At 42.8% G+C, this 22526-nt stretch overlaps 1 protein-coding gene and 1 long non-coding RNA gene across 2 annotated transcripts in view; one reads left to right on the top strand and one right to left on the bottom strand.

Annotated features, from left to right (window-relative positions):
• The window catches only part of LOC142108190 (uncharacterized), a 75518-nt gene extending 70856 nt beyond the window's left edge, over positions 1–4662 (top strand). The window contains exon 3 of the long non-coding RNA XR_012680115.1: positions 3760–4662. This is a non-coding gene — a long non-coding RNA (uncharacterized LOC142108190). The remainder of the gene's footprint in view (positions 1–3759) is intronic.
• The window catches only part of LOC142108185 (G-protein coupled receptor 54-like), an 85480-nt gene that overhangs the window by 7991 nt on the left and 54963 nt on the right, over positions 1–22526 (bottom strand). The window contains exon 3 of the mRNA XM_075191809.1: positions 19547–19682. Within this exon, the coding sequence (XP_075047910.1) occupies positions 19547–19682 (136 nt within the window). The remainder of the gene's footprint in view (positions 1–19546; positions 19683–22526) is intronic.

The raw sequence follows: 22526 nt of genomic DNA on the forward strand, positions 1-22526 counted from the left end.
CGTAAAGGGGCCAATACTAAGCAATGGTCACTTGAGGCTCTTCAAGCCTTTCAATTTCTCAAAGAGTCCTTTTCCTCTGCTCCCATTCTTCGACAGCCTGATGTGACGCTCCCCTTCTTCCTAGAAGTAGATGCCTCTAATGTTGGTTTAGGAGCCATTCTCTCCCAAAGATCGGAGCAACAAAAATTCCATCCTTGTGCCTTTTACTCTCGGGATCTTCTGCCTGCGGAGAAGAATTACACCATCGGGGACAAGGAGTTGCTGGCTATTAAAGTAGCATTGGAGGAGTGGAGATACTTGTTGGAGGGAGATCGTCATCCTGTGACAATTTTCACGGATCATAAGAACTTGTCATATCTACAGTCTGCTCAATGTTTGAATCCTCGTCAAGCAAGATGGTCTCTTTTCTTCTCTCGTTTTGAGTTAATCATAACCTTCAAACCAGCTGCAAAGAACAAAAAAGCCGACACTCTATCTCGAGCCTTTGTGACGTCCTCTGACGTTGAAGAGGTTTCCAACCACTCTATTCTAGACCCCAAATGTGTTTCGCTGGCTGCTTCTTCCACTAAGGTGCTACCATTTGGGAAAACCCTCGTGCCTCCTAATTTTTGGAGAAAAATCCTTTCGTGGTTCCACTCTTCTCGTTTTTCTGGACATTCTGGTGAACGCAAGACCTTTGAGATTCTCTCTCGAAGTTACTGGTGGCCTTCTATGAGGAGAGATGTTAAAGAATTTGTGGCCGCTTGTGAATTGTGTTCCTAGTTCAAGACCCCCCGCAGAACTCCAGCGGGATTGCTTCAACCACTACCCATTCCGTCCAAGCCATGGACCCATATTAGTATGGACTTTGTTACTGATCTTCCTCCTAGTAAAAACTGCAATACTATTTGGGTAGTGGTGGATAGATTTTCGAAGATGGCGCATTTCGTCCCCTTGTCTGGTTTACCTTCCTCTTCTACCCTGGCTGAACATTTCGTCAAAGAAATCTTTCGTATTCATGGATGTCCGTCTGAGATTGTGTCAGATAGAGGCGTACAATTCGTTTCCAGATTTTGGCGGGCCCTTTGCAAGACTTTTGGCATACGATTAGCACTCTCGTCTTCCTACCATCCTCAATCAAACGGACAAACTGAGAGGGTCAATCAAGATCTTGAGACATTTATAAGGATGTTCTCATCAGCCAATCAAGACAACTGGGTAGAATTGCTTCCTTGGGCTGAATTCGCTCATAACAACATGTACCATGAGTCATCTTCTAAAACTCCATTCTTTGTGGTTTACGGTCACCATCCGTCTTTTCCGGAATTTCCTGCCCTCCCTCCCACCCAAGTTCCTGCTGTAGAGACTGTTTGTCAAACCTTCAAAAATATTTGGTCTCAGGTCAAAACCTGTTTAAAGAAGACATCTGCCAAATATAAGTCTTTTGCAGATAAGAAGAGGCGGGCTATTCCACCACTGAAAATTGGAGATCGTGTCTGGTTATCTACCAAAAATATCCGTTTGAAGGTTCCATCTATGAAATTCGCTCCTCGTTTTATTGGTCCGTATAGGATCATTCAAGTGATCAATCCAGTTTGTTTTAAACTTCTACTTCCTAAGAATCTTCGTATTTCCAACGCCTTCCATGTGTCCTTGCTCAAACCTCTCATCATCAACCGTTTCTCGGTCCCTCCTTCAGCACCTCGGCCAGTTCAAATTCATCAGGAGGAGGACTTTGAGATTACTCGTATATTGGATGCAAAAATTTCGCGAGGAGTTCTTTGTTTCCTCGTTCATTGGAAGGGCTTTGGTCCTGAGGAGCGTTCTTGGATCAAAGCTGAAGATCTCAACGTTCCAGCTCTTCTTAAGAAGTTTTATTCCAAGTTTCCGGACAAACCCGGTTCCAGGTGTTCTGTGCCCACCTTTAAAAGGGGGGGTACTGTCGCTCACCGGACTGTGAGTGCTACTTCTCGTGCGTTTAGGAGCCGTGGCCGTCCGCCATCCTGGGGGTCTGCGCATGTGCAGCCCTTTTCAACCTTCAGTTCATGTTCCTTTTGGTTGGTTGGCTGATCGGGCGGCGCTCCCTATTTGAAGCGCCTGGGGTCGGTGCCTCGTTGCCTGGTCTTGGAGTCTCATTCCCCATGAGCCTCTTAAGGTGTTCCTGTGTTTCCTCGTGTGTTCAGCTCCTGCTGATTCCTGTTGTTCGTTTGTGGTTTCCAGTCCACTTCAACTCTCCTGTGTTTCATCGTGACTGCACCAGCTGATTCCTATCCGCTGCCTCCGTGTATCTACAGTATCCTGCTCACTTCAGCTCTTCCGTGTTTCATCGTGACTGCACCAGCTGATTCCTATCCGCTGCCTCCGTGTATCTACAGTATCCTGCTCACTTCAGCTCTCCCGTGTTTCATCGTGACTGCACCAGCTGATTCCTATCCGCTGCCTCCGTGTATCTACAGTATCCTGCTCACCTCAACTCTCCCGTGTTTCATCGTGACTGCACCAGCTGATTCCTATCCGCTGCCTCCGTGTATCTACAGTATCCTGCTCACCTCAACTCTCCCGTGTTTCATCGTGACTGCTCCAAGCTGATTCCTATCCGCTGCCTCCGTGTATCTGCAGTTCCCTGCTCATCGCTACCCTCCAGTACTCCTCGCGTCTGCAGCCAGCTGATCCGCTCTCCGTGCTTCTACAGTGTCTCCGCTTGTGTCAACTCGCCTGTCTGCATTGGATTAACGCCCCGCTGCTTTCATCTCGTCTAGATCATCTCTACTCTTCAGTGTTCTCCAGGTGTCCAGTTCTATATACTACTGCTTCCTGAGTATTTGTTTCTATCCCTGCTGGTTCACCTACCTGTGCGCTGCACCTACTAGATTACCGCTTCTACCCTCCTGGGACTTCGTATCCTGCCGGCCTCCCGCCGTCCAGGTATCTCTGCACTTCTGTCTGACAGCCTGCTCTCCTGAACCACGGTATGCATACTTCTCATTCACTGTGCTGGTGTATTGCATATCTTGCTGGACTGAGTTGTTCTCCTCTGGAGTTTACTATCCGCTGAGACTATTGCCATCATTTGACTGTGTTACCTTTTGCCTGGATAGTTCTTGTGACTTTGTATTATTGTGCAGTGCTGTTCAGTCATTACTATATTGTGCATATCATCGTGGGATCAAGTTCAGTGTGCCCGTGTATACTCTGCATTGCATTTCTCTCCCCGTGCTCCTCCTCACATATATATTCAGTGGTACAACTTGCTAGAGGCAGACCACTGTTCCCTGTTTCCTGAGTCACCTGTTTCCGTATCCTTTCACATAGCAGTGGTACAACTTGCTAACGCTGACCACTGACTTCCCGGATACCTCCACCCGGATTCCATTCCTTTACCTAGACAGCGGTACAACTTGCTAACGCAGACCGCTGACTCTCATCACCTCCTCGTTACTTCTGGACATTCCTCCTCACTATAGCAGTGGTACAACTTGCTATCCGCAGACCACTGACTACCCTCACGTTTCCCTTGTCCATTCAGTTTCTCGTGTACTATTATTACATATTACCAGTGCTGCTAGTCATAGACTTTCCACGAGCATTCTCTACCATCTGCTGTCTCCTGTTCCGTGATCACCCCACTACCAGAGTACCATATTATCACCTATACTGCTCTGGTAAGTCCATCATCTGGTGATCCCTGGGTAAAGACTCCTAGTGCCCGTGACATCTACCTCTTTTTGTCTTTTTTTGTCTCCCCTTTTCTATGTTCTGCACTTTTTTACCTCATGTGAGGTTATGTATATACATCCTAGGATGTTTGGCGTAAATATGTGAACTTTAATTGTCTAGTTTTTGCTGTTAGACCCTATATTCTATTTATCTAATTGGGTTGCTCATTGTTATTAATTACGGTATTATTCGATTAATGTATGTACTGTTAAGATACTTACCTTGGGTGACTATTGGGGGGTTTGTTAGTGGGGAAGTAGGATATATTGTATATCTCTGCTAATTGTCCCTAGCTCGTATTGGGCTTTATTACATATTTAGTAGCCTGTGGCTTATTGGCCTTGATTGGGTTATTATTTTTTATTTTTTACTCTATTTTGAAGGGTTCTTTATTGGTATGTGTACCGCCCAGCTAATTGACTCCTTTACTTTTGGGCGGAGATATACAATTTTACTGCTGACTGTTTGTCTAGTGATTTATCGTTAGTGTAGTGTGTATGTATTAGTGTTTTGTACTACAGTATATTCCTGCTGGGCTTGTCATTTGACATCTGTCACGGAGCTTATAGCGGAGGTAATGTCGTCTTCTGTAAACAGGAAGTGATGCGGATAGTCGTTGTGGGCGGAAGTACGACTATGGAACGCTTGCCCATACTTGATGTCATGTGACTTCTGGTGAGACGGACACAGATTGTATACGAGCGCTAATGTGGACTATAAAAGGATGAACTGTCCACTTATGAACATATACCCTTTTGATAAAGTCTCGTTTGAGACGAAACACGTCAAGGAGGTTCTGAAGGAGGTCCTGTACTTTGGTGGAAGCAGAGGCGAGGAGGTTCCTGTTGCCAGCTCCAGAGAGTTATTCTGAGAGGACCCCTGCAAGCGTTTTCTACACAGATAAGCTTGTTTTAATGTACCCGATGTACGGGCATTTTATTGTCTTTTATGGATTTAGGCTGTAATTAAAATGGATTTTATCCTTTAATAAGCCTGTCTTCTATGCGCTTACTATTGACTCTATTCTTATTGAGTCTTGCTGTGTAAATTATGTTTAAGCAGCTATTGTAATCCTGGGGAATTATACCCTTGAGAGGCTAATCATTGTACTATCCTCTAAATTGGTTGTTTTCTACTATGCATGTACTATACTTATTTTATTTATTATTTGGAGTCTAAATGCCACCTATTATTGAGGAGGTGGAACTTATTGAAATCAGGTGTTGAAATTTTGAGGAAATTAACCTCTGATATACGAATCATTATATTCTCTTAACTCTGGAATGTCTGGATATGACTAATGTTTTTTTGATGTTATCACACTATGTTTGGCGCTTCTCTTTTTGTGTCATTTCTATTTAGGTATTACATCTGCAATCTGATGTTATAGCGGAGCTGCCTACTGTATGTGATATATTAATTATTAATCACGCTGTCACGTGATATTTCTGATTGTTCACTAAGCGCCTGTTTGTCTTTTCACTTTTTTTTATATAATTCCACTATTGCACTTTAAGACTTGGCAGCTGGTGTTTTTCATTCATCAATATGTTCAGATCTAATCTTGACACTAAGCGAGTAGAGTTTTGTCAAAGAATATTTAAGGAGAATCAGAATTCTAATATGGACACTAATGTACCAGATTCAATAGATCAATTTTTCTGGGATACAGAAAAACTGCTATCCAAGGAAATGAGAACTTGATGGGATATGGCAGGTCTGGAGGAGTATATTAGGGTCAAGAGGATTCCTAGGGGTCTAAGAATAAAGAAAAACCCTACATTTGGAACAGAGAATTCAGAATTCTTGATAGAATGGGAAAAAATATTGAGTGACTGCTCCTTTAATTTAATGAGGCTGATTATCTCTGAGAAACAAAAAATCCTTGAAGGTATCAATAAAGGGCTAAAAGAAAGGGAACAAATGGCAGAGGAATTAAAGAGTAAGGATGATTTTAAAGTTAATGAAAGTGTACTTCAGAGAAAACTAGATAGAATGGAAGTAGAAGTTGTTGAAAGAAAAGAGAGTAAATTTTCAAGGGACAAAAGAGATTATGATCTGGATATGGTCTATGATTGGAATAAATATATTACACCAAGACAAAATCCAAAATTACCATGGGGGAATAGGAGATTTAATAGGACTAATCAGCAATTCAATGAGGGGTAGAATGTAGTGAATCCTAAAAGGAGGGATGGGAGGTTCCAGAAGCCACATTCCTATAAACCTCCGCATCTCAGACTTACTAATAGATTTACCCCACTGCAGAGAGATAAATTTTGGAGTGTGGATGAGGATTTTTTATCCCCAACCCCCACTCCGAAAGAGGATACGATATTCAACAGGTTTGCATTAAGGGAAAATATAAGGACAGCTTCCCCCCTAAAAAGGAGGTATGCAGAAGGAGAGGGAAACAAGCTGGAACAAAGAGAAAGAAAAAGACGCAATTTGTAAATGATGTACCATTAGTAGATGAGAAAGGCATTTTTAATCTCTCCAAGTATGAACTAACATCTGATGAAATGAAACTTTTAAAGAAAGGCTTCTCCTTTGCCCCTACAAATCAAGTTAATGAGTTCCAACTATTTCTAGATCTAAATAAGTTTGTGAGAAGACTTACTCTTAAACGACATTTTAAGAAAAAAGAACTTGAAAATTACAATTCCCAAAAAGAGTATATACAATCTGAATCAAGATCAGGCCTAAAAAAACCTTCTAAATATAATCCACTTGAGTCCAAGGGAGAAAATATTGAGATATTTTACCAGTTGGTTAAAAGTGATCTGATTGGTATAAATAGATCTAGGAAATACAAAAGGAATCTATCTGATGTAGAAAATAAAGCCCTTAAGAGTTTGATGATGAATGATGAGATTATAATCAAGCAAGCTGATAAAGGGGGGGTATAGTGGTCTTAAATAGAACTGATTATGTAGCTGAAGCAAATAAGATCTTGGGGGATAAAAAATCCTATAAAAAGCTAGAGAAAGATCCTACCGAACCTTTTGTTGATAAATTACGTAGTTTGTTGATTAAGGCCCTACGGGATAATGTTATTAATAAGGATGAATTTTCATTTTTATTTCAGGAATTTCCGATCATTCCTATTTTCTATTTTCTCCCAAAAATTCATAAGTCCCTTACAAATCCACCCGAGAGGCCTATAATTGCGGGGATAGGCTCTTTGACTGCCCAAGCCTCTCAATATGTAGAAATATTTTTTAAAAAATATGTGATGATGTTACCAGCATACTTAAAAGATACCACTTCCTTGTTACAGTTACTAACTCAATTAGAATGGAAGGATACCCATAGATGGGCTACTGTAGACGTACAGGCCCTCTACACCTCCATTGGCCATGAACAGGGAGTTGAGGCAGTTGAGCATTTTTTTAAATTGGATAATGATATTACAACTACTCATCGAGTCTTTATATGTCATCTTGAGAGATTTATTCTTGAGCATAATTATTTTAAATTTTTGGATGAGTTATATATCCAACTATGCGGTACGGCGATGGGCACAATTTTTGCTCCCAGCTTCGCTAATTTGTTTATGGGGAAATGGGAGTCTGAGGTGATACATTCTAATAATCCTTTCAGGGCCAATTTAATTTTTTATAAGCGCTATATTGATGATATTATTTTAATATGGGAGGGTCCAAATGAGAGCCTTGATGCCTTCATTAAATATATGAATGATAGTGATCTCAATTAAAATTTTACATTTAAGACAAATACTAAATGTATAGATTTCTTGGATCTTGATTTGGAGATTAATGATGGAGTGATTGAGACAAGTACACATATTAAGGAAGTGGATAGCAATAGTTATGTCCATTATGAGAGCTGCCACCTGAAAAAATGGAAAGACAATATACCGGTCTCCCAACTAACTAGAATAAAGAGAAACTTCTCTAAGGAAGAAACTTGTAAATTGCAATCGAAAATATATCTAGAGAAGATTCAGGGAACGTGGGTACCCTGAGAATCTACTGGATGTTGCTTCTGAGAAAGTTGGGGGGAAAAATAGAGAAGAGATCTTAACATACAAGCCCAAGGATTTAGATAGGAGAGATATGGTCCCATTTATAACTGAATTTAATATAGATGAGAAAAGGATTAGACATATTATGAATAAGCATTGGAATGTTATTAAAATGGATCCGATTCTAGGGGCAGAACTCGCTGATAAACCGGATATTGTATTTAGAAGGACGAGAAATTTGAAAACAATGCTGGCGCCTAGTTTACTAATGAATAAGGTGGAATTAGGGAGAGGGGAGACTTTTCTGTCTAATTTTAGTAATGGCTTTGGGAAATGCACAAGATGCAATGTCTGTAAATGGGTTGACCCTTGTAATAGAGTTTTCTTTGACTCCACTAACACTAAGGAGTATAAGATAAAAGGGAAAATTAATTGCCTGACCACTTTGGTGATTTATATAATAGAATGCCCATGTAAGCTGAAATATATTGGTAAAACCAAGAGGATGCTAAAAATTCGGATACAAGAGCATGTGAGGGCAATTAAGAGTAAACTGGATACACATGCAGTTTCTAAGCACCTTGCACTAAATGTATTAATCTACCTCTTTTTGTCTTTTTTTGTCTCCCCTTTTCTATGTTCTGCACTTTTTTACCTCATGTGAGGTTATGTATATACATCCTAGGATGTTTGGCGTAAATATGTGAACTTTAATTGTCTAGTTTTTGCTGTTAGACCCTATATTCTATTTATCTGATTGGGTTGCTCATTGTTATTAATTACGGTATTATTCGATTAATGTATGTACTGTTAAGATACTAACCTTGGGTGACTATTGGGGGGTTTGTTATTGGGGAAGTAGGATATATTGTATATCTCTGCTAATTGTCCCTAGCTCGTATTGGGCTTTATTACATATTTAGTAGCCTGTGGCTTATTGGCCTTGATTGGGTTATTATTTTTTATTTTTTACTGTATTTTGAAGGGTTCTTTATTGGTATGTGTACCGCCCAGCTAATTGACTCCTTTACTTTTGGGCGGAGATATACAATTTTACTGCTGACTGTTTGTCTAGTGAATTATCGTTAGTGTAGTGTGTATGTATTAGTGTTTTGTACTACAGTATATTCCTGCTGGGCTTGTCATTTGACATCTGTCACGGAGCTTATAGCGGAGGTAATGTCGTCTTCCGTAAACAGGAAGTGATGCGGATAGTCGTTGTGGGCGGAAGTACGACTATGGAATGCTTGCCCATACTTGATGTCATGTGACTTCTGGTGAGACGGACACAGATTGTATACGAGCGCTAATGTGGACTATAAAAGGATGAACTGTCCACTTATGAACATATACCCTTTTGATAAAGTCTCGTTTGAGACGAAACACGTCAAGGAGGTTCTGAAGGAGGTCCTGTACTTTGGTGGAAGCAGAGGCGAGGAGGTTCCTGTTGCCAGCTCCAGAGAGTTATTCTGAGAGGACCCCTGCAAGCGTTTTCTACACAGATAAGCTTGTTTAAATGTACCCGATGTACGGGCATTTTATTGTCTTTTATGGATTTAGGCTGTAATTAAAATGGATTTCATCCTTTAATAAGCCTGTCTTCTATGCGCTTACTATTGACTCTATTCTTATTGAGTCTTGCTGTGTAAATTATGTTTAAGCAGCTATTGTAATCCTGGGGAATTATACCCTTGAGAGGCTAATCATTGTACTATCCTCTGAATTGGTTGTTTTCTACTATGCATGCACTATACTTATTTTATTTATTATTTGGAGTCTAAATGCCACCTATTATTGAGGAGGTGGAACTTATTGAAATCAGGTGTTGAAATTTTGAGGAAATTGACCTCTGATATACGAATCATTATATTTTCTTAACTCTGGAATGTCTGGATATGACTATTTTTTTTTTGATGTTATCACACTATGTTTGGCGCTTCTCTTTTTGTATCGTGTATATATATATATATATATATATATATATATATATATATATATATATATATATATATATATATATATAATAGAGATGCTCAGGCTCGGTTCCCCGAGAACCGAATACACCCGAACTTAGCAGATTTGAGTACTTTCGCTGCGCCCTCAGGAATTGAAAACTAGGTAAAACATATCATTGTTACGTCGTCAGATGTCCGATCTCGTGAGTTTTGGATTCTATACGTACTGCCCTCCATGGCGATCAAATTTTCACAGAGGGACACAGAAGAGGTAGCACAGTTCTTGGCAGTCTCTAGTGCAGTTGGGCAGCATCATAGGTAGAAAAGAAAGAGGAGGGGTAGAAGTGTTCTTCAAAGTCTCCAGTGACATTCAGGAAATCTCCATTGCTCTATTGCTAATTGTCATTGCTGAAATAGAATTAATAGGTGTGTCAGGCTTGGTCTTCTAAATCTGCAGTCACATTGTACTATGTTAAATAAATAAAACACAAAGAGGAGAGCTCCATTGCTCCATTACTAATTGTCATTGCTGAAATAGAATTAATAGGTGTGGCAGGCTTGGTCTTCTAAATCTGCAGTCACATTGTACTATGTTAAATAGGTAAAACACAAAGAGGAGAGCTCCATTGCTTATTGTCATTGCTGAAATACAAATAATAGGGCTGGCAGTGTTGTTCTTAATCTGCAGTCACATTGTACTGTGTTACCAAAATGGATTCACAGCAGTACAAAGAAAACCAGGAGCACCAAGCAGCTGATGGCACCAGTCATGATGATAGTAATCCCTCTACGTCATCTGCTAAAGCCTATGTTAAAGTGCATAGTGTTTTTAAGTCAGGGAAACAAAAAAGTAAAAAAACACCTTTCATTTTGGTCAAGAAATTGCCAATATGCCATTGTACACATAGAGTGGCAAGGAAAGAATGAGGCATGCGCCTTTCTCTATGAGTGCTAGTTCTGCAACTGTCACCGAGGCATCTTCTTGTAAGGTCAGTCATGACCAAGCAAGACCTTGTCATTCGGTCTCCAAAAGTGGTGTCCAAATACTTTTGACATGTAAAAGCCGAGCTGGAAAAAAACAGTAAGGCATTAGAGGAAAATGTATGTTCAGATTCAGAAATGACACAAATCCCTGAAGAGAGTCCATCCATGAATGCTGTGTGTAATCCTGACCTGTCTGATAGTGTATCCATAAAGAAGGCCCCTTTCAGCATTTCTGCAGATGTGTGCCTGAACAGCCCAAGTGTAGCTGGTGATACACAAATTGAGGATGCCACTTTGGAATTGCAACAGGATGAGGGGGATATTTGTGTAGCTGGCGAGGGCGCTAAAGAGGATATTGATGAGGATGATGTTGTTTGTGTAAGTCCTGCACCAGTGGAAGCAGTTCTTGCACGTGATAAGAAGAAGGCCATTGTGATGCCTGGGCATAAGACCAAAAAATCCACCTCTTATGTGGGGAATTATTTCTACCCAAATCCTGACAACAGTTGTCTAGCCATTTGTAGCGTTTGTAAAGCCACTGTAGAGATGCCCCTGGAGCTGGTGCCCGAGAAGCGGGCGAAGATGCCCGCTGCTGCCGTGTCCCTGGAGGGACAGGAGATGTCTCCGGTTTCTGTGCCCAGCAAGAGGGTGAAAAACGAAGAAAGAAGTGACTTACCCGTCCAGCGCTCCAGCGGCGGTAAGTATGTCTTCTTTCTTGCAGGTCCTGTCCGCGGAGGAAGGATGAGCCAATCAGGGCTCATCTTTCCCCGCTGGCCAATCAGCGGTCGGATACGCGAGCCAATCGCGGCTCGCGCCCGGCCGTTTGAAAGATTGGCGCCGGCGACTATATAAGGAGCGGAGTGGCGGAGAAAGACTCAAATCAAGCCGCCGGAGCAGTGATCGCCGGCGGGGAGCCCTTATCAGGGCTGAGAGTATCCCCGCCTCCAGAGCAGCAGAGGAGCCAGCGCCAAACAGGAGAAGAGGCGCCGCCGGCTGGAGGGTCTGGAAGACCCGAAGAAAGAAGAAGGAAGACGGCGTGGCAAGCTGAGATTCCTGCGCAGAGCAGGTAAGTAGCCCCAGCGTTAAGTCGGACACTAGGCCCGTGCCCGCGGTCGGGCTTAAGGCCCGTGGGACATGTATTAGTGGCACAAGGCCCAGGGCGTTGGGCACTAGTCCCCTATTAGGTACTGGGCAAGTAGCCCAATTGTGATAAATGGGCACAAGGCCCTGTTAGTTAGATAGGGGGGCTATAGTCCCCAGGTGTATAAGGGCACAAGGCCCTTAGTGAGGTAGTGGCCCAGAGGCCATAGGAGAGGCCACAGGGCCTGGGCAGGGGGCTGATAGCCCATAGTCTTTAAAGGGTACAAGGCCCTAGTAGCTAGGCAGAGTTAGGGAGGCCACAAGGCCTAAGTAGGCAGGGGCTAGTGCCCCTAGGTAGCAGGGCAAAAGGCCCTAGGTAGTGGGCTCAGAGCCCTGAGTTAGAGAGGGGGCTGAGGCCCATACACAGAGCACAAGGCTCTGTAGGCAGCTGGGCAGAGGCCCATGGTGTGTAGGGCATAAGGCCCTAGTGGTGTGACAATACATAGTTTTCCCGTCCCTTAGGTCCCTGGGGTCATGCTGGTTCCTAGAGGGGGTGACTGAGTGAGTCGGTGGCAGTACAGCACACCTTGAGGTAGTTCCAGGGGCGGCCCGTGGTTCTGGTTGAGGGTCCCCAAGCCCGAGTTCCGTGCAGGTTATTCTGTGGTGTCGGGTGTAAGGACACGTGTTCGATACCCGAGTACAGGCAGTCGGGCGGTTCAGTTTGATCGGCTGTTCCGTGCGGCAGTCAGCCCGCGGGTTAGTGTGCTATTCCAGCGAGCCTCAGTCGGGCCTGGTGCAGCCGGTCCTTAGGGTCGGTGGGTGACCCCATAGTAAGGAGACAGTCTCCTTGGTTAGACCTGGGTGAGGGGGTTAGGAACCGCCCTCCGGTATAGTCCGTGAACACCGGCTGGTGTTCCCCGTAGTGCTTAGTGAGTAGTTCTGTTAGTGCACCACACCTAGTTAGTCATAGTTGTTTGACTTAGTTGCGTTGCCGACCATTAGAACGTTGTTAGGGTCGAGTCGCTGTTGTAGTCAGTTTAGCGTTTGTGGGTGCACACCTTTAGTCTCACCGTTAGCGCAGAGGGAGGCTGTGTGTTCCTTGTCATCCGCAGGTGTCGGGGAGGTGCAGGAGAATCGGATCGGAAGTGGGAGTGTCCCGGTGAGTATCACGCTTGATTCCCCCTTTCGGTTAGGCCCTCACCGGGAGGTGTGCGAGGTACTTGAGGTGGGACCGTTCCTGGTCTCAAGTGCCTGTAGTCCCCCGTGCCTTGGCGAGAGCAAAGTAAGGAGGCGGTAAATGAGCTTGAACTGAGAGTATCCTTGTTCATTGCCGTGTTCTCGGACAGCCCTTGCCTGGTAGGCACGGCCGTAATCTCTGTCTCTTTCTTAGAGGGACGTGGATAGAGGTGACAAGGGTTGCGGCTGCTGATCTGCTGGGATCGAATCGCAGCTGGGATATCGGAAGCGGACTGGAGGTGACCATCGTTTACAAAGTAAGTTCTTTTGTGTTGTGTCTGTCCTGTTCCCCGCAGGCGCTACACCACACTCAGTAGAGGTAGGGACTTTAACCATATAGGAACCTCATCCATGTTACACAATTTAAAGCGAGTTCATGGCAAGCTGTTGGTAAAATCAGACTTATGCTAAAAAAATAACAACAAGGAGTCCTTCATCAGCTAGGTCCCTTCTCTCAGCTAGATCCCAACACCTGCAATCTACACCCACAACACCGTCCTCATCAATCACCTCAGTAGTGATCGGAGTTAGTCCTGCATCCAAGTTGCTAAGGCTAGATGACTACTCCACTCTCCTGGATTCCTTAGAAGAATTCTTGAGCACTAGTTCCCACAGCTGCTGCTGCTCCTGCTGCTGGGGGTGAATCTTCATCCCAGAAGCAGACCAAGAAGAAGACTACTAGTAGTTTACAACAATTGACTGTTAAATAATCCTTTGCAAGAGGAAGCAAATATGAAAGCTGTCACCCAGTCGCAATGCAGATCATAAACGCCATGGTGACTATGCTCGTATTAGATGTGCGTCCAATATCCACTATCAATGCAGCTGATTTTAGACAGTTACTTGAAGTCTTGTGTCCTCGCTACCAAATTCCATCACGACACCATTTCAGTAAAAAAGCTATTCCTCACCTCTACCCGAAGGTTCGTAAAAATGTTATTATTGGGCTACAAAATGCCATTCTACCCAATGTACACTTAACCACAGATATGTGGACAAGCAGAAGTGGGCAAACTAAAGATTATATGACTGTGACAGCCCACTGGGTTGGTGATTCGCCTTCACCAGCAGGAACAGCAGCAGCATGTACCCAAGTACCTCACATTTGTCAGAGGCAGGTTACTCTGTGTATCACCGGCTTCACTAAGAGGCATACAGCTGACAATTTGTTACAAAAACTAAGGGATGTCATGGCAACATGGCTTATCCTGCTTGGACTCTCCTCAGGATATGATAACGCCACCAATATTGTGAGAGCATTACAACTGGGTGAATTCCATCACATTCCCTGTTTTGCTCACACAATAGACTTTCTTGGTGCAGAGCTTTTTAAAAAATGACAGGAACGTGCAGGAGATGCTGTCTGTGGCCCGTAAAATATCTGGACATTTCCGGCATTCGGCAACAGCATGTAGGAGATTGCAGCAGCTGCAAGAGCAATTTAATTTGCCCTGCCACCAACTGAAGCAAGAGGTAGCGACAAGGTGGAATTCCACCCTATATATAGACACATTAGACAGTCCATTTACATACTTGGAGGAAAAAAAGGGAATTTGGAAACCCATGTACCAACTCGCTTTGCACTGCCTAAGCTGCCCACCCTCCAGTGTGTACTCGGAAAGAGTTTTCAGGACAGCCAGGAACCTTGTCAGCGATCGTCATAGGAGGCTACATCCTCAAAATGTGGAAAAAATTATGTTCATAAAAATTAACTTCAAGTTACACGAGGAAGGCCTTTCTCGCCGATTGCATCAAAATACTGAGACTTCTGTAACAGTGGATTCCAGTGATGATCAAATAATAATGTGTGAGAATGATGTACACACTGATGAGAGTGAGGAGGAGGCTGAGGATGATGACAACAACATCTTGCCACAGTAGAGTTAATTAACAGCACTGTTACCTTAGGTGGCTTTAGGCCATTGTTAGCTTATTTTGTGGGGGCCCTAACAAACCAAGCACTTCAGCCACAATGAGTGGCACTTTTGTGGCTGAAGTGCTTGGTTTGTTAAAGTGTGCATGTCCTTTTTAAGAACCAACATAACAGTGGGTGGGAGGGCCCAAGGACAATTCCATCTTGCACAACTTTTCTTTTCTGCCACTGCTGTATGCCAGTGTGTCCTAGATGTGCTAGGAACTGCCGTGTGTTTGGGTCCTTGCTCTGTCACTTAGCATCCAGCTAGGTCGCTGCAGTCTTTGTCCGAAAGTGTATGAAAATAATATTGTGACCTGTGAGGTGGTCAAAAATGACTTCAAATTAGTGTTAGTGAGGTTAATAATAATGTAGGATCAAAAAGGAGCAAAATTATGTGATTTTAGCATATTTTAGCAATTACTCTAAAAAATACAGATCCAAAACCAAAACACACGATGGTGGTTTTGCCAAAACCAAAACCAAAACACGAAGCTAATCCAGATCCAAAACCAAAACCACTGTCTGGTGCACAGCTGATCCTCACAGTTGGTGAGTGGCTTGTGGCCACGCAACACCAGTAGGAGTCACAGGAGACAGTTTCCTGGCTGAAAGTGAATCCTCATCAAACCAGTAAATAACAGGGTAGCAGAATAAACCCATCTTATCACCCTAACTGTCCAAGTAAGGTTTTACATATGCAGTCATTATTTAAAAGGTGACCTGGTGACTCTCATATCTGAAATTCACTCCTGACCTTTCACATTTAGTTAATTTAACCTCACTGTTCTATCATGCTATATTTGCTGCTTTTGGTTGTCTGTGGTGTCTGTCATGAGATGGTCTGTTAGAAAATTCTTATGTTGTTATCCATGATCAAGCGGCTATTTAATGCATAAATAAATGCAAAATGACTTATGACTTGCAATGCAATATTGCAATTTGTGCCCAATTAATTGAAACTTCTCTACAAAGCTGAGAGTAGGACATAATTACAGTAGGATACCAATTTTACCATAACAAGCAACATCATTTATATCAGGTTTTATCAAAATATTTATATGTTAAAGTGCAACACATAATGAATGCAGCATTTTTTCATGACAATGAATCACATCCTGATAATTCACTAGGAACAATGCCACTGGTTTCCAGTGAGTTGATAGGGAGCATTCTATATTGTCATGAAAATACACTCTGCCCATGCAATGAATGATTCCATTGTACGCAGTTAATAGGTGGACTTTAATATTTACATGTAACTATGGACACACACTACAGGTTTTTCACCCGATTGTCGTGCCAAGCACACGATAATCGACTGTTAGGTCAAATATTGCATTAGTGTAAGCCACCACGATGATATTTAATCGTATCAAAGCACATTGTACCATATCGTATTTGATTTCTATAACTGGACTAAAAATCTCTATAAACGATGGAATAATATTGGGCAAATTTTGCAGTGTGTATGCACTCAGGACCAGCAGTGTAGGCAGATCTCCATAGAGTTTACAGTCATGATTTTTTCAGCAGATGATTATGACAGAAGAAGATCACAGATCTGAAGGTCAATCATGTAAAATCAAATAAGTGTATACACATGAATAAGCTTGCTGATAAGGACTTTCAGTCGTTGGTAAAATCATTAAAGATACCACATCAGGTGAAATTTTCTGTAGTGTGTACCTAGCTTAAGAATAGAAATGAAAGTGGACCTATTATGCTAATGTGTGTGATATTAATAATTACCTTTTTCATTTCTAACCCCAAAGTGTTAGTGTGAAAGCCAATTTACCTTGTAATGCATTCTTGGAAACATTTTTTATCTCTCATCCAGGAGATCCTGCTACAGAGCTGATTGGTATGTGCCAACATTAATCATGCAATTAAGCCCTGCCCCCTGCTGCTCTATGCCATAATTTGCGGCCGAATACAGCAGGGGGAGGGGCCGGAATGACGTGATTCGCTGTGAATCACACAATTAATCATAGTGAGTCTCACATACTATTTTTGACATTTAATGAAATAACACACCTAACATTTCTATGGTAGCAAGTAATTCTAGATTTAATTTGGAATGTAATCTTTATTTGGGAAAAGCTAAAATTAGATTATGTTAAAAGATTTAAGTGATACCTCTTTCCTTAAACAACAAGCATTGCACATCTATTTTATCATTAGGCTGTATACACGAGTGTTAAAAAGAAATGGATATGAAATGATTGCACAAATGCTTACATTTATACATGGGTTCATTATCTGTCCTGGGGCATTTCACTCAATATAATACTATTTAGGATTAGAACACATTCTGCGTCCTAAAAGAATGTAATGTATAAACCATTGGTTCCCAAATCCAGTCCTCATGGCCCCCTAACATTTCAGCCTTTGAGGATATCCATGTTAACCATATCCATACTACTTGGTCTATCTATCCCTGTTCCTGCTCCTAATATTCCCTCTCACTAGTGAATTCACACTTTTGCCTCTTCAACATCACAATGCACCCTCCTTCATCACACTGCAGCCTCCTTTATCACACTGCAGCCTCCTTTATCACACTGCAGCCTCCTTTATCACACTGCAGCCTCTTTCATCAAACTGCACCCTCCATTATCACACTGTGCCCCCTCCATCACAATGTGCTCCTTCATCACACTGTGCCCTCATTCATCACACTGTGCCCTACATATCACTGTGCCCTCTATATCACAATGTGCCTCCTCCTTAATCACACTATGCCCCCTCCTTCATCAAACTGCGCCCCCCTCTTTCATCACACTGCGCCCTCCTTCATCACACTGCGCCCTCCTTCATCACACTGCGCCCTCCTCCATCACTGTGCCCTCCATAACAAACTGTGGCCCATCCATCACACTGTGCCCTATCCATCACACTGTGCCCTCATTCATCACACTGTGCCCCCTCCACATCACAATGTGCCTACCATATCGCACTGGGCCATCATTCATCACACTGTGCCCCATTTATCACACTGTGCACTCATACATCACATTGTGCCCTTATTCTTAACACTGTGCCCCATGCATTACACTGTGCCCCATGCATCACACTATCCCTTCATTCATCACACTATACCCTCCATACAACACTGTGCCTCCTCTAGATCACACTGTGCCTCCTCCTTCATCACACTGTAAATCCTCCTTTATTAGACTGTGCATCCTCCTTCATCACATTGTGTCCTCCATATCACACTGTGCCCCCTCCATATCAAATTGTGCCCTCCATATCACACTGTGCCTCCTCTTTTATCACACTGTGTCCTCATGCATCACACTGTGCCCCATTCATCACACTGTGCCACCTCCATATCACACTGTGCACCCTGCTTCATCACACTGTGCCCTCATTCATCACATTGTGCCCTTATTCTTCACACTGTGCCCCCTCCATCACCTTATACCCTATTTCATCACACTGTGCCCCCTTTATCACACTGTCCCTCTCTGTTCTCTACTTACCTTTCTATGACCTCTTTTCTTCTTCTCTTCCTCTTCTTCTTTTCTTCTGTGTAATGGCTTCTCTCTGCACCACTACTCACTGGCAGTATCGGACGTGATGACATCATGCTCAACAGTCAGTGAGAATGGAGCAGGGAGGAGAAGGAGGAGAGAGCTGTCGTGCCCTCCATATCGCACTGTGCCTCCTCCTTCATCACATTGTGCCTCATCCATCACACTGTGCCCTCATTCATCACACTGTGCCCCCTCCATATCACATGTTGCCCTCCATATTACACTGTGCCACCTCCTCTTCCATCACACTCTGCCTCCATCTTCACCACACTGCGCCCTCCATATCATACTGTGCTCCCTCCATATTACACTGTGCTCTCATTCATCGCACTGTGTCCTCCATATCACACTGTGCCTCCTGCTTCATCACACTGTGCCCTCATTCATCTTGCTGTGCCCTCATTCAAAACACTGTGCCCCCCTCCATCACACTGTGCCCTATTTCATCACATTGTGCCCTCCTTATATCACCCTGTGCCCTCATTCATCACACTGCCCCCCCACCCCCTCCGGTCTCTACTTACCTTTTTATGAACTTCTTTCTTTTTCTCTTCCTTTTCTACTTTTCTTCTGTGTCCTGGCTCCTCTCTGCGCCACTCCTCACTATCAGTGTCGGGACGTGATGATGTCACGCCCAACAGTCAGTGAGAATGGAGCAGGGAGTTAGAGGAGACAGCTGCTGTCGACCAGATGCAGCACCGGTGGTAAGTGAGAAAAGCTTACCGCCAGCCCTGGCTGTGAAGAAAGTGGGGCAAAGAAGTGCCAGTATGTCATACTGGCACATACCACCCTGCTTCGAGCACTGAGTGAGACACTAATTAAATCATTGTTTTCAAGCACAGATAACCTTCAAACCTGGACTGTTACGGGGGCTTGTGGACCGGTGTAGGGAAACACTAGTATAAACCGACGGAATTAATTTCTGTTACATGTGTATCATGTAACACATAACATACAACATTACATCATTCAAGGTACGTCTTTGAGTGCTCAGGATAAACTTGAAAATTAGAGTAATCACAATGTTTTTTTCTTAGTAGAATCTTTTATAACTAAATATAAAAGAATAAATAAATATGAATCTTTCTGGAGTCAAAAGCAGACAACAAACACAGGTATGTATAATTTCAAACATTACTTATAAAATTATTACCTATCCAAATGCCCAGGCTGACTGCCATAGCTAAGCGAAGTGTGCGATTACGTAGTGAATGTAGTGGATATACTGTTACATAGCAACGGTCCACGCTCATTGCCGTAAGAGTTATGCAGGTTGCCTGGGCTGTGACCTTAAAAATAAAAGAAGATATCAACACAATTTTGCAGACAGAAGACAGTTTAAGGGTATAAGAGTCTATTAATATGGTAAACATTGGCAGCGTACTATAACAATATAATGGGTTCATCATTTAGAATATGTCCTCTTCAAATCTTGTATTGAATATGTATATAATCATCTCATAGTGTCGTAAAAATGCCTAAAACTGTGTAAGTGTAGTGTACATGTAGAACATGTAGTCTACATGTAGAATATTCATATTTTACAATCATACAACATATTAATTTTCAATTAGAAACATGTAGGAAAATTGATAACAATGATTTCCAATTATTTGATTAATACAATAGTGGAAGCTGCTCAAATCAATTTATAGGCCATAACAGGTGCTTGAAAGGGTGGGGTTATCCTGCAAGGAACATACACACAACATTTTTTCCCCCAGCACACTGCTATAGCCAGCAACAGATCTGCCATTTCTACTGTAGATAAAAATGCAAAAGTATTTTGTTGCACTATTAGCATTAGCAAAAGCGCCTTGGCGTGGCGGATGGCTTAAACATACATTTGCAAATGTGTGCAACAAAATACTTTTGCATTTTTATCTACAGTAGAAATGGCAGATCTGTTGCTGGCTATAGCAGTGTGCTGGGGGAAAAAATGTTGTGTGTATGTTCCTTGCAGGATAACCCCACCCTTTCAAGCACCTGTTATGGCCTATAAATTGATTTGAGCAGCTTCCACTTTTGTATTTGTCTGAGACGCATGTTGGTGTCAGTAGCTGAGAGGGGGTACTGGCACTGAATTGCTATTTGGAGGCTTCTGGGGTACCTCTTTGGTAAGTTGGCTCTCAATTTAAAAACACATATGTATGGCCCAAATATATGGGACTCTCATTGTTTAGAGTAGGACCATCCTATTAGCAAAAGCGCCTTGGCGTGGCGGATGGCTTAAACATACATTTGCAAATGTGTGCAACAAAATACTTTTGCATTTTTATCTACAGTAGAAATGGCAGATCTGTTGCTGGCTATAGCAGTGTGCTGGGGGCAAAAATGTTGTGTGTATGTTCCTTGCAGGATAACCCCACCCTTTCAAGCACCTGTTATGGCCTATAAATTGATTTGAGCAGCTTCCACTTTTGTATTTGTCTGAGACGCATGTTGGTGTCAATAGCTGAGAGGGGGTACTGGCACTGAATTGCTGTTTGGAGGCTTCTGGGGTACCTCTTTGGTAAGTTGGCTCTCAATTTAAAAACACATATGTATGGCCCAAATATGTGGGACTCTCATTGTTTAGAGTAGGACCATCCTATTAGCAAAAGCGCCTTGGCGTAGCGGATGGCTTAAACATACATTTGCAAATGTGTGCAACAAAATACTTTTGCATTTTTATCTACAGTAGAAATGGCAGATCTGTTGCTGGCTATAGCAGTGTGCTGGGGGAAAAAATGTTGTGTGTATGTTCCTTGCAGGATAACCCCACCCTTTCAAGCACCTGTTATGGCCTATAAATTGATTTGAGCAGCTTCCACTTTTGTATTTGTCTGAGATGCATGTTGGTGTCAGTAGCTGAGAGGGGGTACTGGCACTGAATTGCTATTTGGAGGCTTCTGGGGTACCTCTTTGGTAAGTTGGCTCTCAATTTAAAAACACATATGTATGGCCCAAATATATGGGACTCTCATTGTTTAGAGTAGGACCATCCTATTAGCAAAAGCGCCTTGGCGTGGCGGATGGCTTAAACATACATTTGCAAATGTGTGCAACAAAATACTTTTGCATTTTTATCTACAGTAGAAATGGCAGATCTGTTGCTGGCTATAGCAGTGTGCTGGGGGAAAAAATGTTGTGTGTATGTTCCTTGCAGGATAACCCCACCCTTTCAAGCACCTGTTATGGCCTATAAATTGATTTGAGCAGCTTCCACTTTTGTATTTGTCTGAGACGCATGTTGGTGTCAGTAGCTGAGAGGGGGTACTGGCACTGAATTGCTATTTGGAGGCTTCTGGGGTACCTCTTTGGTAAGTTGGCTCTCAATTTAAAAACACATATGTATGGCCCAAATATATGAGACTCTCATTGTTTAGAGTAGGACCATCCTATTAGCAAAAGCGCCTTGGCGTGGCGGATGGCTTAAACATACATTTGCAAATGTGTGCAACAAAATACTTTTGCATTTTTATCTACAGTAGAAATGGCAGAACTGTTGCTGGCTATAGCAGTGTGCTGGGGGAAAAAATGTTGTGTGTATGTTCCTTGCAGGATAACCCCACCCTTTCAAGCACCTGTTATGGCCTATAAATTGATTTGAGCAGCTTCCACTTTTGTATTTGTCTGAGACGCATGTTGGTGTCAGTAGCTGAGAGGGGGTACTGGCACTGAATTGCTGTTTGGAGGCTTCTGGGGTACCTCTTTGGTAAGTTGGCTTTCAATTTAAAAACACATATGTATGGCCCAAATATATGGGACTCTCATTGTTTAGAGTAGGACCATCCTATTAGCAAAAGCGCCTTGGCGTAGCGGATGGCTTAAACATACATTTGCAAATGTGTGCAACAAAATACTTTTGCATTTTTATCTACAGTAGAAATGGCAGATCTGTTGCTGGCTATAGCAGTGTGCTGGGGGAAAAAATGTTGTGTGTATGTTCCTTGCAGGATAACCCCACCCTTTCAAGCACCTGTTATGGCCTATAAATTGATTTGAGCAGCTTCCACTTTTGTATTTGTCTGAGACGCATGTTGGTGTCAGTAGCTGAGAGGGGGTACTGGCACTGAATTGCTGTTTGGAGGCTTCTGGGGTACCTCTTTGGTAAGTTGGCTCTCAATTTAAAAACACATATGTATGGCCCA

The sequence above is a fragment of the Mixophyes fleayi genome, chromosome 1 (assembly GCF_038048845.1).
Source record: "Mixophyes fleayi isolate aMixFle1 chromosome 1, aMixFle1.hap1, whole genome shotgun sequence".
Lineage (NCBI taxonomy): Eukaryota > Metazoa > Chordata > Amphibia > Anura > Limnodynastidae > Mixophyes > Mixophyes fleayi.